The sequence below is a fragment of the Pongo pygmaeus genome, chromosome 2 (assembly GCF_028885625.2).
Source record: "Pongo pygmaeus isolate AG05252 chromosome 2, NHGRI_mPonPyg2-v2.0_pri, whole genome shotgun sequence".
NCBI classification, from domain to species: domain Eukaryota; kingdom Metazoa; phylum Chordata; class Mammalia; order Primates; family Hominidae; genus Pongo; species Pongo pygmaeus.
This window is the reverse complement of record NC_085930.1, coordinates 202728217-202746313: the sequence shown is the minus strand read 5'-3', so window position 1 is coordinate 202746313 and position 18097 is coordinate 202728217. Positions and strand designations below refer to the sequence as shown.

At 35.0% G+C, this 18097-nt stretch overlaps 1 protein-coding gene across 1 annotated transcript in view; it reads left to right on the top strand.

Annotated features, from left to right (window-relative positions):
* Window positions 1–18097, top strand: part of ATP13A4 (ATPase 13A4) — a 161359-nt gene that overhangs the window by 57765 nt on the left and 85497 nt on the right. Inside the window, exons 4-8 of the mRNA XM_054479920.1 lie at window positions 5635–5705; window positions 5798–5878; window positions 7397–7466; window positions 8927–9061; window positions 14813–14882. Of these exons, the coding sequence (XP_054335895.1) occupies window positions 5635–5705; window positions 5798–5878; window positions 7397–7466; window positions 8927–9061; window positions 14813–14882 (427 nt within the window). The remainder of the gene's footprint in view (window positions 1–5634; window positions 5706–5797; window positions 5879–7396; window positions 7467–8926; window positions 9062–14812; window positions 14883–18097) is intronic.

Below are 18097 nucleotides of genomic sequence, written 5' to 3'. Positions count from 1 at the left end.
ATATCTAGAGAGAAGCTGAGGTAGAATATAGACAATCTGTCCAATTGAATAAATTTATTCATGGGGAAACTGAAACACAGAAAAATTTAGTTGAAGTTCTCAAATAGGAATTTAGCAGAGCAGCTACAAAAGGAAGCTCTAGACACTGTTCCTCAACTTTGGCTGCACATTAAAATTACCTGAGGAAAATTAAAAATATTTATGCCCAGAATGCACTGCAGATAAATTAAATCAGAATCCTTAAGGGTGGGGCCAGACAGCAGTCTTTTTCAAAGCTCCCCAGATGATTCCAATGAGCAGCTTGAGAGTATAATAACCATTGCTCTGTGACAATATGGCAGTCTCACTGTTTCTCTTTGTGTTTAGTTAGGTCATCAGTTCACGGAAATTCACATTCACATATGAACTTGCTTAAAGAATCAGAAGCAAGAACACACAATTGTCATAAGCGTCAACCCTTCCCTTTTCTCCCACTGCCAACAGTCTCAGACCCTCACTTCCTTTTTTTTTTTTGTAATAACCTCCTCTTTGTTCTTTAGTATTTGCTGCCAGCCTAATCTTTTTCAGTATTTTAGTATCTTTTTCTTTTCTTTTTTTTTTTTTTACTGGTTTAATCTGGCTACCAGGATTTTTAAAATTTTGTTTTTAATTGACACATAATAATTGTACATATTTATGGAGTACAGTGTGATATTTTGATACATGTATACATTATGTATGAATCAAATTAGGATATTTGCATATCTGTCACCTCATAGGTTTATCACCTCTTTGTGGTGATAATATTCAAAATCCTCTCTTCTAGCTATTTTGGAATATACAATACAATATTATTAAACATAGTCACCCTGCTCTGCAAAAGAACAGAATTTATTCCTTCTATCTAACTATAACTTTGTACTGTTGACCAACCTTCCTCTATCCCATTGTCTATGCTATTCCCCCCAGCCTCTGACAGCCAATATTCTACTCTCTACTTCTATGACGTCAGCTTTTTTAGATTTCACAAATGAGTAAGATCCTGCAGTATTTGCCTTATTGTGTCTTGTTTATTTCATTTTACATCCCTTCAAAGTTCATCCACATTGTCAAAATTGACAGAATTTCCTTCTTTTTAGGGCCAAATAACATCCCACAAAGAAAATGTACATGTACATTTTCTTTATCCATTCATCCATTGATAGACCCTTAGGTTAATTCCATATCTTGGCTATTGTGACTAGTACTGCAATAAACATGAGAGTGCAGATATTTATTTGACATACTGATTTCTTTTCCTTTAGATATATACCTATTATTGGAATTGTGGGATCATATGATAGTTTATTTTTAATTTTATAAGGAACCTGTATACTGTTTTTCATAATGGCTGTACTAATTTATATACCCACTAACAGTGTACAAGACTTTTATCTCTTTATATCCTCACTAGCATTTGTCATTTTTTTGTCTTTTTGATAATAGCATTCTAAATGGAGTGAGGTGATAGCTCACTGTGGTTTTGACGTGCATTTCCCTGATGATTAGTGATGTTGAGCATGTTTTCATTTATCTGTGAGCCATTTGTGTGTCTTCTTTTGAAAAATGTCTGTTTAGGCCTTTTGCCCATTTTCTATCAAATAGTTGTTTTGTTGCTATTGAATTTTTTGAGTTCCTTATGTATTCTGGATATTAATCCCTTGTCAGATGTACAGTTTGCAAATATTTTCTTCCATTCTGTAGGTTGTTTTTTCACTTGGTTAGTTATTTCCTTTGCTGTATAGAAACTTTTAGCTTGATGTAATTTCATTTGTCTATTTTTGTTTTGGGATAGCTTGCACTTTTGGGGTCTTATTCAAAATATCCTTGCCCAGACCAATGTTATGAAACGTTTCCTCTATATTTTCTTTTAGTAGTTTTATCATTTCCCATCTTACATTTAAGTCTTTAATCTATTTCAAGTTGAGTTTTGTGTATGGTAAGATATAGGGGTCTAGCTTCATTCTTCTGCATGTGGATTGCCAGGTTTCTCAGTTTTATTTATTTATTCATTTATTTATTTATTTTGAGATGGAGTCTTGCCCTGTCTCCCAGGCTGGGGTGCAGTGGCACCATCTCGGCTCACTGCAACCTGGGTCTCCTAGGTCCAAGTGATTCTTCTGCCTCAGCTTCTTGAGCAGCTGGGATTACAGGCACCCACCACCTTGCCCAGCTAACTTTTGTACTTTTAGTAGAGACGGGGTTTTGCCATGTTGGCCAGGCTGGTCTCAAACTCCTGACCTCAAGTGATCCGCCTGTCTCAGCCTCTCAAAGTGCTGGGGTTACAGGCATGAGCCACCATGCCTTGCCTATCTCAGTGTTATTTATTAAGGAGACTATCCTTTATCCGCTGTGTGTTCTTGGCGCCTTTGTTGAAAACTAGTTGGCTGCAAGTGTATGAATTCATTTATGTTTTCTCTATGCGGTTCCATTGGTCTAGATGTCTGTTTCTCTGCCAGCACCAATGTTTTAGTTACTATTGCTTTGTAGTGAAATTTGAAGTCGATAGTGTGATGCCTTTAGCTTTGCTCTTTTTGCTCTGTTTGCTTTGGGTATCCAGGGTCTTTTGTGGTTTCATACAAATTTTAGGATTGTTTTTTCTATTCCTGTGAAGAATATCACTGATATTTTGATAGAAATTGAATTGAATCTGTACATTGCTTTTGATAGTATGGGCATTTTTAACAAGATTAGTTCTTTCAACCCATGAGAATTGAATATCTTTTCAATTATTTTTGTCTTCTTCAATTTCTTGCAATAATGTTTTGTAGATTTCAGTGTAGAGATTTTTCAAGACCTTGGTTAAATTTATTCCTATGTATTTTATTATTTTTTGTAGCCATTGCCAATGGGATAGCTTCTTGATTTCTTTTTCAGATAGTTTGCTATTAGTGTATAGAAATGCTGCTGATTTTTATGCATTGATTTTGTATTCTGTAACTCTACTGAATTTGTTTATTAGTTTTTTTAGTGGAGTCTTTAGATGTTCTATATATGATATGTCATCTGCAAAAAGGGGCAATTTAAGTTATTTTCCAATTTTGATGTCTTTTCCTTCTTTCTCTTGCCTAATTGCTCTGGCTAGGACTTCCTGTAGTATGTTGAATAAAAGTGATGAAAACAGGCATTCTTGTCTTGTTCTAGATCTTAGAGGAAAAACTTTCAATATTTTCCAATTTTGTATAATATTAGCTATTGATTTGCATGGCTTTTATTGTGTTGAGATGCATTCCTTCTATGTCTATTTTGTTGAGTTTTTAACATGAAAGGATGTTGAATTTGTCAAATGCTTTTCTGTATTTGTTCAAATGATCATATGGTGTTTGTGTTTCATTCTGTTAATGTGATATTTTATGTTTATTCATTTGTATATGTTGAATCATCCTTGTATCCTGGGATGAATTCCACTTGATCATGGTGAATGATCTTTTTAATGTGCTGTTAACTTTAATTTTGTTGACAATTTTTGCTTCTAGGTTTGTCAGGAATATTGACATATGGTTTTCTTTTTTGTTGTGACCTTATCTAGTTTTGTTATCCGGGTGATGCATAGATGAATTTGGAAATATTTCCCCTCTTCAATTTTCTGGAATAGTTTGAGTAGAATTGGTATTCTTCTTTAAATGTTTGGTAGAATTCAGCAGTGAAGCCATCAGGTACTGAGCTTTTCTTTGATGCAAGACTTTTTATCACTGATTTAATCTCATTGCTAATTCATCTGTTCACATTTTGTATTTCTTCATGATTCAATCTTGGTAGCTTACATGTGTCCAGGAATTTTTCCATTTCTTCTGGATTTGTCAAACTTGTTGGTATATAATTGTTTATAATAACCTCCTAGGGTCTTTTTTATTCCTTTGTTATCATTTGTAATGTCTCTTTTTTCATTTCTGACTTTGAGTCTTCCCTTTTTATCTTTAGTCTGACTAAACGTTTGTTAATTTTGTTTATCTTTTAAAAAATCCAACTCTTTGGGGTTTTTGACCTTTTGTTGTCTCGTTTTATTTACCTGTGTTCTGATCTTTATTATTTCCTTCTTTCTATTAATTTTGGATTTAGTTTGTTCTCATTCTTCCTGAGGTGCAACGTTAGATTGTGTATTTGAGATCATTCTTTTTTTGTATATAGGTGTTTATTGCTATACACTTTCCTCTTAGAACTGCTTTTTCTGTATCCCATAGGTTTTTGGTAAGCTGTGTTTTCAGTTTCACTTGTCTCAAGAAATTTTGAATGTCTCTTTTAATTTCTTTGTTGACCAATTGGTTGTTCAGGAGCATGTTGTTTAATTTGTATGTATTTGCAAAGTTTCTGAAGTTTTTCTTGCTTTCTTATTGATTTCTACTTTTATACTATTATAGTCAGAAAAAATAACTTGATATGATTTTAAAATTTGTTAAGACTTGTTTGTGACTTAATGTATAATCTATTCTGGAGACTGTTCCATGAGCAGTTGAGAAGAATGTATATTCTGCAGCTGTTGAGTGGAATGTTCTGTAAGTGTCTATTAGGTCCATTTTGTCTAGAGTGTAGTTTAGATTTGATATTTCTTTGTTAATTTTCTGTCTGGATGATCTGTTCTTTGCTGTGAGTGAGGTGTTGAAATTTTTTACTATCATTGTATTTCAGTCGATATCTCCCTTTGGTTTTATTAATATTTGCTTTATATATTTAGGTGCATACATATGAGCATTAATCTCTTACTGAGTTGAGTCCTTTGTCATTATGAAATGATCTTTTTTGTCCCTTTTTATAGTTTTAATTTAAAGTGTATCTTATCTAAGTATAACTATTTCTACTCTTTTCTGGTTTCCATTTTCATGGAATGTCTTCTTCCATTCTTTCATTTTCAGTCTATGTAAGTTATTACTAGTTAAATGATTCTTCAGAGGTAGCATATAGTTGGGTCTTTTTATGTTGGAAAGGAAAATGATTGGGCACTGCTTTTCATTAAAAAGAAAACCTTACCGAGGACTTCTGTAGCCTCATTATCTGCCTAAGTAATTTCTTCTTAATTCCTGTATCAATACTTTGGTTTCAGTTTATCTTTCTAGCTTCATTCTTCATTCTACAAACAGGTGTGCTCACTTGCCTTCTTCCCCCAAACTGACTTGTGAACAATCTCTTTAAAATACTTTCTATTTTCTCACCTGAGTATAATAAGTCTTCCAGTCCTTCAACACTGTAACTCATACATCATCTCCATCATGATGCCTTCCATCATCTTCTCTATCTTTATGTCTACAGCATTTCAAGACCATATTTTTTATGTTATTATGTTTTTATTTTTTTGACATGTACATATTGGACTGTATGCCTTTTTTTGGAATTTTTTCCTTCTTCGTTTATAAAGTAGTAGAATGCAGAGACTAAGTTTTATTCATATACATTTTTCTATATAGTAGGTGCATGATACATGTTGATTGAATGATGACTCCTAATAAAGAATACCATTTGTATGGTAGAAAAGCAAAGGGTAAGTTAGAAAAAGGTAAAATCTTAAATAAGTATGTTAGAGTTTTATCTTTGCTTTTCAAACAAATGCTTCTTTAGCCACTGGGTTGCTGTTTATTCTCTGATCCTCAAACTAGAGGTTTTCTTAGTACTTTTCTTTTGCAGGTGAGATGCATAAAAGTGCAGAAAATAAGATATGTTTGGAACTACTTAGAAGGACAGTTCCAGAAAATTGGGTAAGTTGTTTTAGCGAGTACAGCCAAAGAAGAAAAATGTTATCTCAAAAATATTATTGCTAAATATGTTCTTTTCATTATTATTATTTTAGCTCTTTGGAAGACTGGCTCAGTTCTGCCAAGATACATCAAAAATTTGGATCAGGCTTGACAAGAGAAGAACAGGAGATTAGGTACCATGCATATTATTGCCTATACTAGCTCAAAAGGATTATTATCAGTTAGCCAAATAGACAGCTAGTAAGTAGTTATCTTAATGGATTAATATCAGAAAATATTGTAATGCTCTATTTAGTATTATTAAATTAAATCTTTCACATACATTATATTACATCATCTTCAGAGCAACCTTATGGGGCAGGTAGAACAGACATTATCACCATTTCCATACAACAAATGAGAAATGTGAGGCTCAGAGGGGTTTCATGGCCGGAATGAGGTCACACAGATGGGAATTAGTAGTGGAAGAACTAAGTCCCACACTCCTGACTGCAGATGTAATGCTCTTTCTACTCCATACAATGTTTCTCAAGGTTATTATAATATAAAGTTGAGCCAGTTTAGGTTATAATCAAGAAATACATATTAGACCATGATAACGCAGTTACATAATAACCATGGAGCAGCAGCAGAACACCATGCAAGATGTGTAGCTCCACATTTCCAAATCAGTTATTAGGCAGAGGAGAGAGGTTTAGGGAGGGCACTGGTATGTCAAGAGTCTGTGGGCTTTGAACAAATATCTTTTCCTCTCTGGACCTTTGTTTCCCAATCATAGACAGGGGGAGAAGGACTCTTTAAAGGCCTTGCTGTTCTAAGTCTCTATGATTCACATGCTTCCGCCTTTGCCATTTCTAGTACTTTGAAGAGATGTAGAGCCTAGCAGAATCAGCATCACCTGGGAGCTTGTTAGAAATGAAGGATCTCAGACCACTTTTCATCCCATTGAATCAGAATCTTCATTTTAACAGTATCACCACATGATCTATATAAACATTAAAGTTTGAGAAGCACTGCTGTCATACATTTGACCAAGCTATTTAATCTGAGCATTGAGGTGGATGATACAGAGAAAGCAGTTAGTGTTTTCAACAGTAACATAACTCATAAAATGTCTTTCCTCTGCATAATCAAAGAAACACATCTCTGGGTTTTAGAGAAACTGAATCAAAAAGCTGAATAATTATGTGTGTAGAGCTATTTTTGAGATCACAGAGCCTTTCCACTCACATTAAAATACATTCTGAAGTTTTCCAGAACTTCTAAATAGGGGTAGGAAAGTAGAAACAGCATTTCCTTATCAATAAAAGTAATTTCTCTTAACTACCTCACTGTCTTACAGTAATAAAACGGGAATTGAGGAGAGACAGAGTTGGGAACATGCCAATCCTGAAAGTACTTGAATGAAACAATATTTAATATTGAATACCCAAAATACCATTTAGGAAAATATTTAGACCTTGGGAAGAGTATAGTTCTAGAAGCAATATGGTCATATTTATCGTTTTTGCAACTGGGAACCCTCACCTCCCATTATTTTGAGAAGGATCAGAATGGTATATAACAAGGGAGACTTATGTTGGTCTCACAAGTGAGAAAGTGAACATGGAATAGACCTTTTTCTGAATAGGTGAGGAATCAGTTTTAATTTTATTATTTGTGATGGAGTGATCTGTGATTTCTTTCTATAGGAGGTTAATATGTGGACCTAATACTATTGATGTTGAAGTTACACCAATTTGGAAACTGCTCATCAAGGAGGTAATTTCTCCAGCATTTTCTCTTGGTATTGGACAGAAAATAAAGAAGTTTGGCTCTAGTGAAATAATCAGGAGTGCTACTTGTTAATAAGTAACTATATTATAGAATATATTTTGAAAGTATGCCAAGCATATTATCCTCATATCTCTTGCTTACTCTTTTTCTTCAAGTGATTCTTTTGCACATTGCCTTATGCAATATAGGATGTGAAACTCGTTGTACTTATTTACCATTTAATGGCTGGATGAATGTAATGTTTCTTTTCTTTTTTAATATTATGCTGCTTAACTTGTTTTAACTTCATGAAACTCAATTTTTTTAAGCTAATCCTTTTGTTAGGTAACAGATACAATTTCCTTGGTGCCTAAAATTGTAGGAAGAAAAAAACCCATTTATTCAGCCTTCTTAGTACTGCTGATCTCAAGGTATAAGATGAAATTTTCCTTTTGGACCCTATCACTGAGCTCATCATTTTTTCACTTTACAGCGATTATCATCAAACTATAGCCCTCTAGCTGTACTCCGGCTTCCCTGTGCTCTCTCCACTCCTTGCCTTAAATAAAGCTTGCTAAACTTCAGGTACTTTTAAAAGATTTCCAGCAAGCTGTCAAGCATGAAAGAAAGTAAAACAAACCAATAGGGAATGTTTCTGTGTGCTGCCTTTCTAACCAGAAGAAAGGTTTGCCATTCCTGCTTTAGACAGAGGGAAACCAACTAGGGGGAATTTAAGTAAAGGCACAGCATGTTTTTGACCAAAGCAGAATTAAAGCTGTTGAAGTTAACAGCTACTCTCTCGCAGTGTTCTAGATGCTCTATTACAGCTTACTGCTTTCAGCACAGCTCTCTACTTATGAGAATGTGCAGTCTTCAACTCACCCATTAATCAAGTTCCTTAATGACTTCAAATATGGCAGGTGTTGTATCATAGAGAAGAAGAGACTAGAAAGTATTTTAACTTTGTAAACCTGAACTAATACTTCACCTTTCTGAAGGCCAGTAAATGTAGACAGGAGGTGACAACATCTACTCCTTAAATAACTATTGTGATGGCCAACATGTCAATACATGAGACACTACTTTGTAAATTATAAAGTGAGGCAGTGATTAAAAGTAAGTGCTCTGGGGTCAGATTGCCTTTGTTTAAGTCTTGGGTCTGTGGCAATCATAGTCGCATGACTTTGGACATATTTCTCAAGCTCTAAGGTTCAGTTTCTTTATCATTACAATGGAGATAAGTAACAACTTCTGGTTAATAAGGTAACTGTGGGAATTCAATGAGAAAATTCAAGTAAAGTTGCTTAGAGCAGTGTCTAGCACATGTCAATTGCCGAATAAATATAATAAGAATATTGTGTGGGATGATGTACGTCATGAAGATGATTATGAAAACAAGTAAACAAAGAGTTAAGTGTGAAGCCTAAAAATCTCCCTTGTCTTCCTGTTTTTATGTCCGCCAACAGGTTCTAAATCCATTTTATATATTTCAACTCTTCAGTGTCTGTTTGTGGTTTAGTGAAGACTATAAGGAATATGCTTTTGCCATCATAATCATGTCCATAATTTCCATATCTTTGACAGTATATGATCTCAGAGAGGTGAGTTTTTCTATTAATTCTATGGTTTCATAAAGGGAAGGATAGTGACTTTATTAAAAATTTGTTAGAAAGGAGAATCAGGAAATAGTCACTTCCTACTCCATAGTAAATGAGAGCAAGTTTGTAAATACCTAGCACAGTAACTAGTGTTCAACAATTTAGTCCTTTCCCTTTCCTCCCATTCCAACCCCTAACCTTTGAAGTTATTTTTCCTCTCTCTTTAATTTACTCAAGACTAATTAGCCAGAACAACATCCAAAGGTTTATGAATTGTGAATATGTGAAAAAATGTATGTAGAGAATACTGCTGGGACTTGAGGATGGTGGAAGAGAGCTGGAAGGTGGAGGCATCTATTTAATATGAACTCCTTTGCCATTTATGTTTGGCTGGTACTCATTTGTCAAGGCCCCAGTCCAACTCCTGGCTTTCTTCATGCCAACACCAGGTTTCTAGATGCTGTTGGAAAAAAAAATTACATGGAACAGATTGGTTGGTTGCACTATAAATCCGTGAATGCCAACCTCATCTGGACAAGGCTTCTGTTCATCTCTAATCAAGGTGCTTTTCCATTCTCTGAAGTTAAGGTTTCAAGCCATCTCTGTCCTCTGGTGTCTGAGACGCCCATCTTCTCATATTCCACTCTTTCTTTAATTCAGCAGATATCACTATTTCACAAAAAAAGATGGAAGCCATAAGACAGAAAATTGCCCAACTCCCCACTTTCCGAGTGCCAAATGACTCATCTCTGCAGCCCCCTCCTTCCCTGAACTCTCATTCCAGTGAAGGAAGTGCCCTTCGCCAGTGCTTGAGAGACCATCCTCTCCCACCTTCTTGGGGTGCTTATGCAGTCCATGAAAGACTCCTCTCTTCTCTCTTCAAGAGCCTTCCCATCAACTTTTAACATTCTCAAGTTCTCCCAACTTAAAAACAAAACTCAAACAAACAAAATAATTTCTTCTCTTGACCGTGCTTCTGCCTTCAGCTACTGCTATATCACTCTTCTTCCATTCACAGTAAAACTTCTAGAGTCTTTGTGTCTCTTATCATTACTTACTCATCTTCCTCTTACTTTTCACTCATGCCGACATGCCTTCCTCCCTCATGACTCCATTTAAACAAATCTTGTGAAGGTTGCCACTGTGATCCCATAGCCCATAGATCATTTTAAAATTTAAAAAGTTCTTTTAAAATTAGCTGTTTTTTTCCTTAACAGAAAGGGCAATATGTGGCTATGATAAAAATAAAATTCAAACCGAACAAAAGAGTGTGAATAAAAATTAAGGCTCCCTCCCGTTGGGAAAACTTCCCAGTGTTCAGGTCCTCTTTCAAGATACATCCACTAGGACCATATTTTCTGTATACTTTTAGTTATATTAAATGCATGTGCATTAATTTGTTTTACAGAATGAGTATATTCTATGTGTACTGTTCTGCACTTGAATTGTATTTATTTATTTATTTTTGAGATGGAGTTTTGCTTTTGTCACCCAGGCTGGAGTGCAGTGGCATGATCTTGGCTCACTGCAAGTTCTGCCTCCTAGGTTCAAGCAATTCTCCTGCCTCAGCCGCCTAGGTAGCTGGGATTACAGGCATGTGCCACCACACCCGGCTAATTTTTGTATTTTTAGTCAAGACGAGGTTTCACCATGTTGGTCTGGATGGTGTTGATCTCCTGACCTCCAGTGAGCCACCCGCCTCAGCCTCCCAAAGTGCTGGGATTACAGGCGTGAGCCACCGTGCTCAGCCTCCACTTGAATTTCTTACCTATTATATCCTAAATATCTTTCTGCATCTGCACAAATACATTTTCTCTAGATGTACCATAATTTTTAACCAGTCCAATATTGATATGTATTTGGTTGTTTCTAGTCTTTTGCTACTAAGACAATGCTGCAAGAACATCCTTGCACATATATCTTTTCATGCATCTATATATACATATACATGTGCACACATATTACATATGTATACATATGTATATAACAAGTATATATGCTTACAAATATCTGTATTGGTATAGAGATAGAAAATTTCTGCAATTGAAATTACCTAGTCATAAGCTAGGTACACTATTTTAACACATGTTGTCAAAATGCCTCTTTAAAAAGTAATACTGGCCAGGTGTGGAGGCTCACACCTGTAATCCCAGAATTTTGGAAGGCTGAAGTGGCAGGATAGCTTAGACCCAGCAGTTCAAACCAGCCTGAGCAACATAGTGAGACCTCGTCTCTCTATGTATATAAAAAAGTAATACCAATTTACATTCCTTACAACAGCAGATAAGTGTTTTTCTTATCTTTGCCAATATAAGTGAAAATAGAATTCAGTAATTCTAATCACATGTTTTCCATTACGAGTTGAGCATTTCTTCACACTTTAAGCCATTCGCATTTCTTTGACTGTGAACTCTTTGAGTCCTTTATTAATTTTTATTGGGTTCTTGGTGTTTTGCTTGCTAATGTTATGGTCCCCCTGCAGCGGATATTTTTTTTTCCCCAGTACAGATTTCGCTAAACCTCTCAGTTGGATTTGACACAGTTAACTGCTCCATTCTTTCTGAAGCACTCTTTTCCTTGGCTTCAGTGACAACATACTCTCCATCCTCTCCAGTTGCTCTTTTCCATTCTCTTTTGATAACTCATCCTTCTCTATCTGACTTTTAAAAAATGAGTGTTCCAAAGTCAAAACAACATGAAAATGCATTTAATGTAAAGGCTCCATTTTTCTCTCCCACTCCACTTGGCCAACTGCTTACATTAGTTTCTTGTGTAATCTTCCAAAAAAGTTTTTAGGCAAATGAAGTAAATATATGTATTTTCTTTTTTTCTTATGTAAGTGGTAGCATAATTACATTATTTTCTAACTTGCTATTTAAAAAATTACTATTAATATATCTTAAGGATCTTTTCATGTAAGTACATAAAAGATTCTTCATTATTTTTATAGCTGTACATGCCAATGACTTCTAAAGGCATATGCTAATGACTTTCAAATTTGTATATGTGTCTCAAATCCAGATATCTCTTTTCAGTTCCAGACTCATAGCTTCAACAACCTATTTGATATCCCCACCTTAATATCAAAAAATTACCGTAAATTCAACACTTTTCGACATAAAACTCAAGAACTCTTCTCCTCAAATCTGCACTTAGGTTTATCTGATTTGGTAGCAGATGCTACTGACCATTCCGTTGCACAAGCCAGAAATCTGGTTGCCAGGCTTGAAACTTTCTTTCTTTTTCCCCTTCAACTACACAGAAAATCCTTTGATTTTTCCTTCCTAAATATCCCTTGGCATCCCTCACTTTTTTCCACCCTGCCACTATTGTGTTTCAAGTTAGCATAATTTTCTACCTTGCAATCACCTCCCATCTGGCCTCCGTACATCATTCTTGCAGAATATGATTATTTACATGCTTTTATCACTAAAATGCTTCAAAATATTCCCATTGCTCTTACAAACACTTCTAAATCTCATCGCATACTTTAAAGCTTTGCCTCAACGTTCACAAACTTTTTAGTTTCTAGAGCTCTTTAAACTCTTAAAAATCACTGAGGATCTCTAAGAGTTTTTAATCTTTTAAACATTTGTTATTTACCAAATCAAGAATTAAAACTCAGAATCATAAAATATTTATTAATTTAAAATAATAATAACATGTATATATACATATATATTTAAATACAACTGTATTTTCTGAAATAAAAATAATTTAGCAGGAGAATGGCATTATTTTATGTTTTTGCAATCTCTTTATGTTTGGTTTAATAGAAGACAATTGGATTTTCTTTTTTTTTTTTTTGGCTTATAAGGAACAGAATTTACTTCTTTAGTTATGGAGGCTGCAAAGTTCAAGATCAAGACACCAGCAGATGCAGTGTCTGGTGCGGTCTCTCTTCTTGGTTCAGAGATGGCACCTTCCTATTGCATCCTCACATGGTGGAAGAGACACGGCGTCTCTCCTGGGCCTCTTCTATAAGGGCACTAAAATTATTCATGACCTAATCACCTTTCAAAGGCCCCTTCTAATATCATCATCTCGGGGGCTAGGATTTCAACATATGAATTTTGGGTCACATTCAGACTGTGGCAGTCGTTTAAAAATTTCTGTATCAATTGATTTTAATACTTTGATAATCATATTTCTTTTTTTATTTCCGACAATTGGATTTTCATAACTGCTTCTGCATTTAGTCTATTGTGATATTAAACACTACTCAGCCTCTGGACGTCTCCACTGTACACTTGTGCGAGAATAAGATTCTAAAAGGCAATTAACATCTTAGTGCTATTAGGAAAAGAGTATACCTGCTCAGCCCCTGTGGAACATTCCTGAAAACCCCCAGGAATCCTCAGGCCACTCTCTAAGGACTGCTGCTCCACCTGTACATGTAACTGCTGCTCCACCTGTACGTGTAACTGCTGCTCCACCTGTACGTGTAACTGCTGCTCCACCTGTACGTGTAACTGCTGCTCCACCTGTACGTGTAACTGCTGCTCCACCTGTACCTGTAACTGCTGCTCCCCCTGTATGTGTAACTGCTGCTCTACCTGTACCTGTAACTGCTGCTTTGACTTATTTCTCCTGCCTTCATTCACCCAGCATCTCCCTTGCTTTCTGCCTTCCAGATGCACTAGTCTTTTTGTTTCCTGAAACATACCCTTTTTTTGTAACCTCAGAACATTTCGATATGTCACCTGGAATTGTCCATTTTTTTTCCTCTTCATGATTTGCCCTTACCCCTTGACTAAATAACTCCTACTCAGATCTTAAGTTCAATGTCACTTCTTCAGGGGAGATTTCTCCTGATTGATTCCCTTTGCTATATATGATCCAAAAGTACTTTATTTTTTCTTCTTATTCCTGATTGCCATTATGCATTTATATATGTAGTTACTTGATTAAAACCTATTTTTCTCAGTAGGCTGTAAATTTCTTTGTGTTAAGAACCGTATCTCTTTTGTTCATTCTATTCCTGAAATATTAAAGTTTGCTCAATAAATGTTTGTTGATTAATGCACAAATGTGTAAAAGAATGAGTTACTCAAAAGCAGAACACCCTGTCTTTTTGACATTGGCTTATTCTGTTAATCATTTTTAGAATATATTTATCAGATTCGCAAGTAATTTGAAGCTAGGGAATTTAGGAAGCATCTTAAATGACAAAATCAGGACGACAAAATGAACACACTAAATGATTGGGACTTTTAACCCCCAGAATCAAGTAGGAGGTCTTTTACACAATAGTTTTCCAATAATGTGGAATCAAATATAATTGTGTTTTTTGTTTGTTTCTGTTACTGATTCACGCTCAATATCCCATATATTTCATGTATTAGAACAACAAATATTATGAGGAAATAGTAGGAACCACCATACTCCTTATTTATTTATTTATTATTTATTTATTTATTTATTTATTTATTTATTTATTTATTTATTTTGAGACAGAGTCTTGCTCTGTCGCCCAGGCCGGAGTTCAGTGTCAAAAACTCTTCTGAGTGGAAAGAGCATGCTGGGAAATTCCTTTCTGCTGAAGAAAACATACTTATTGCTGGGTGAAGAGCACTAGGAGTTGGATGCTTTTTCAATTAAATAATGAGTACTTAGTCCTTTGTTTTTAGCCGGTACATTCCATTCAACTGGTGATAAGACAGTGCTCCACCTTTAAAGAAGCCTAGCACCTTAATAATACCTAGAAACTATGCTTAAATAGATAAGACTTTTCCATTTTCCCTTCTTTTCCAGCAATCTGTAAAACTCCACCATCTCGTCGAGTCACATAATAGCATTACAGTCTCTGTATGTGGGAGAAAAGGTAAGTTCCATTATTTTAGATCTATATGGTATTCACATGGAATCAGAAAAGAATTTAAATTTGTATTTCTGATTGCTACTGTTATTCCCATCTTCATATTCATTTCTCCTTAGGCATTTGTTCAAAGGGATGAGAAACTTAAGATTTTTTTTTACCTTAAAAACTACTTTAGACAGGGTGCGGTGGCTCACGCCTGTAATCCCAGCACTTTGGGAGGCCGAGGTGGGCTGATCACGAGGTCAGGAGATCCAGACGATCCTGGCTAACACGGTGAAACCCTGTCTCTACTAAAAATACAAAAAATTAGCTGGGCGTGGTGGCAGGCACCTGTAGTCCCAGCTACTCGGGAGGCTGAGGCAGGAGAATGGTGTGAACCCGGGAGGCGGAGCTTGCAGTGAGCCGAGATCGCACCACTGCACTCCAGCCTGGGCAACAGAGCGAGACTCCATCTCAAAAACAAAACAAAACAAACAAACAAACAAACAGTAAAACTACTTTATTGGGGTGGAATTAACATTTGGTAAACTTAACATATTTACAGTGTAGAATTTGGTAAGTTTGGCATATGTATATTCCCATGAAACTATCATAATCCTCAAGGTAATGACCATTCATCACTCCCAAAAGTTGCCTTGTTCCTGTTTCTAGTTTTTTTCTCTCCCGCTTCCTCCCACCTCCCCCATCCCTCAGGCAATCATTTATCAGTTGTCTGTCACTGTAGATTCATTTCCAGGCTCAATATTATATATAAATGATATTTTACAGTATGTATTCTTTGGGTCTTTTATAATATATTTTTGGTTAATTTTGAGGGGGATCAAAGTTCGTAGTTATTTTGGGATTTATCCATTTTTTTAAGTGTATCAATCATTGATTCCTTTTATTTCTGAGGCTATCTCAGTGTATGGACATACTAGTTCATCCATTCACCTGTTGATGCATATTTGGGTTCCAGTCTTTGGCTATTCCAAGTAATGGTGCTATGATCATTTAGATACAAGCCGTGTATAGACATGCTCTTTCATTTCTTATGGGAAAATACCTAGCTATAGAACAGCTGGGTCATGTACTAGATAGATATTTAACATTTTAAGAAACTGCCAATCTTTTATCCAAAGCAGGGGCACCGTTTTACACTAGCAGTGTATGAGAGTTCCAGGTGCTCCACATTCTTGACAACACTTGGTATGGTTAGTCATTTTTATTTTGGCCACTTTGGTGTGTGGTAGGGTCTCATAATTGTTTTAATTTGCATTTCCCTAATGACTAATGGCATTGAACATCTTTTCAAATGCTTATTTGCTGCTCATATATCTTTTTTGGTGAAGTATTTGTTCAAATCTGTTGTTTATTAGATTATTTTTATTATTAAAATTGAGAGTTTATTCTACATTATGGATACAAGTCCTTTGTCAGATAAATGATTTGCAAATATTTTCTCTCAGTCTATGACTTACTTTCCCATTCTCTTTACAGTTTTTTTCAAACAGCAGACATTTTTATTTTTGTTAAAGTCCAGTTTATCAATATTTTCTTTTGTGGATCATGCTTTTGATGTAATTTCTAAGATATTTTTGTTAAGGTCACCATGATTTTCTGTATTGTCTTTCAGAGTTTTAGGTTTTACATGTAGTTCTATATTACATTTTGAATTTTGTTTTTGTTTTTTTTTGGATTGAGGGTCATTTTTTGCAAACAGATATCCAAATGTTCCAATACCGTTTGCTGAAAAGATGATCTTTTCTCCACCGAATTGACTTTTCACCTTTTGTCAAAAATCAGTTGTTCACATATAGGTGGATCTATTTCTTGATTTCCTACCCAATTTTATTGACCTATTTGCTTTTTTATATCAATACCATACAAAGTTGCTTTATAATAAGTCTTGAAATAGGGTAATGTTAGTCCTACAGTTTTGCTCTTCTCTTTTAGAGTTATTTTAACACTATTGAGCCCTTTGGGTTTCCATATGACTTTTGAACTCAACCTGTCAATTTCTTTAAAAAATGCTGGGATTTCTTTACAATTACAATAATTTATAGAAATACAGGCTTAAGTTTGTAAATCTTTACAAGCTCATTTAAAAATCTGTTAGAATTCCTCATTCAGTACTAATATGAAATGTACAATAACATAAACAATGGTCACAAATAAGATTCAAAGATGCCAATGTTTTATGAGATATTTTCCATAACCTGGGGTTGCTTCCTTAAGAGTATTCCTAAGATGTCTACTGATCTGTCTGTTAAAGTCATGCAGTGGGAACAAATGTCGATTTTCTTTGCCAAGAAAATACCATAGATGAATATTAAAAACAGTTCTGTAAGCCAAAATTCACATCTGCACACACTAAAATGTAGCTCTTTTTTAAAAAAATAATAATTTGTAATACATTCTGAAAAACACAAAAATGCTGTACAACTGGCTGGGTTACCAGTGTTTAGCCATAAGTGCAGTGATAAAGATTATGCAGTTACTGAAACTGGTAAGTGTATTCTAAATTGTGGAAATATGTATGTGTTTTTGTATTATAACCTTTTTGGCATCTATTTCAGGCTTGTTTATAATATATACATATGTAGAATATAAAGTTCAAAACATGCTCTAGTGATGTAACCAACCAATTAAAGGAAATAAAATATTTTTAAGGGGAATATAAGTTTTTTTCTGGTTAAAAATATTTATTTATTTATTTTGGTATATGAATAAGTTCTTTCATGGTGATTTCTGAGATTTTGGTGCACCCATCACCTGAGCAGTGTACACTGTACCCAGTGTGTACTCTTTTATCTTTCACTCCCCTTCCACCCTTTCCCCTGAATCCCCAAAGTGCATTGTGTCATTCTTATGCCTTTGCGTCCTCATAGCTTAGCTCCCACTTATGAGTGAGAACATAGGATGTTTAGTTTTCCATTCCTGAGTTACTTCGCTTAGAATAATAGTCTCCAATTTCATCCAGGTTGCTGCAAATGCCATTATTTCATTTTTTATGTCTGTATGGTATTCCATGTTACATATATGCCACATTTCCTTTATCTACTCGTAGACTGATGGGCATTTGGACTTGTTGCATATTTTTGCAGTTACAAATTGTGCTGCTCTAGACATGCACGTGCAAGTATTCTTTTCATATAATGACTTATTTTCCTCTGGGTAGATAGTCAGGAGTGGAATTGCTGGATCAAACGGTAGATTTACTTTTAGTTCTTTAAGGA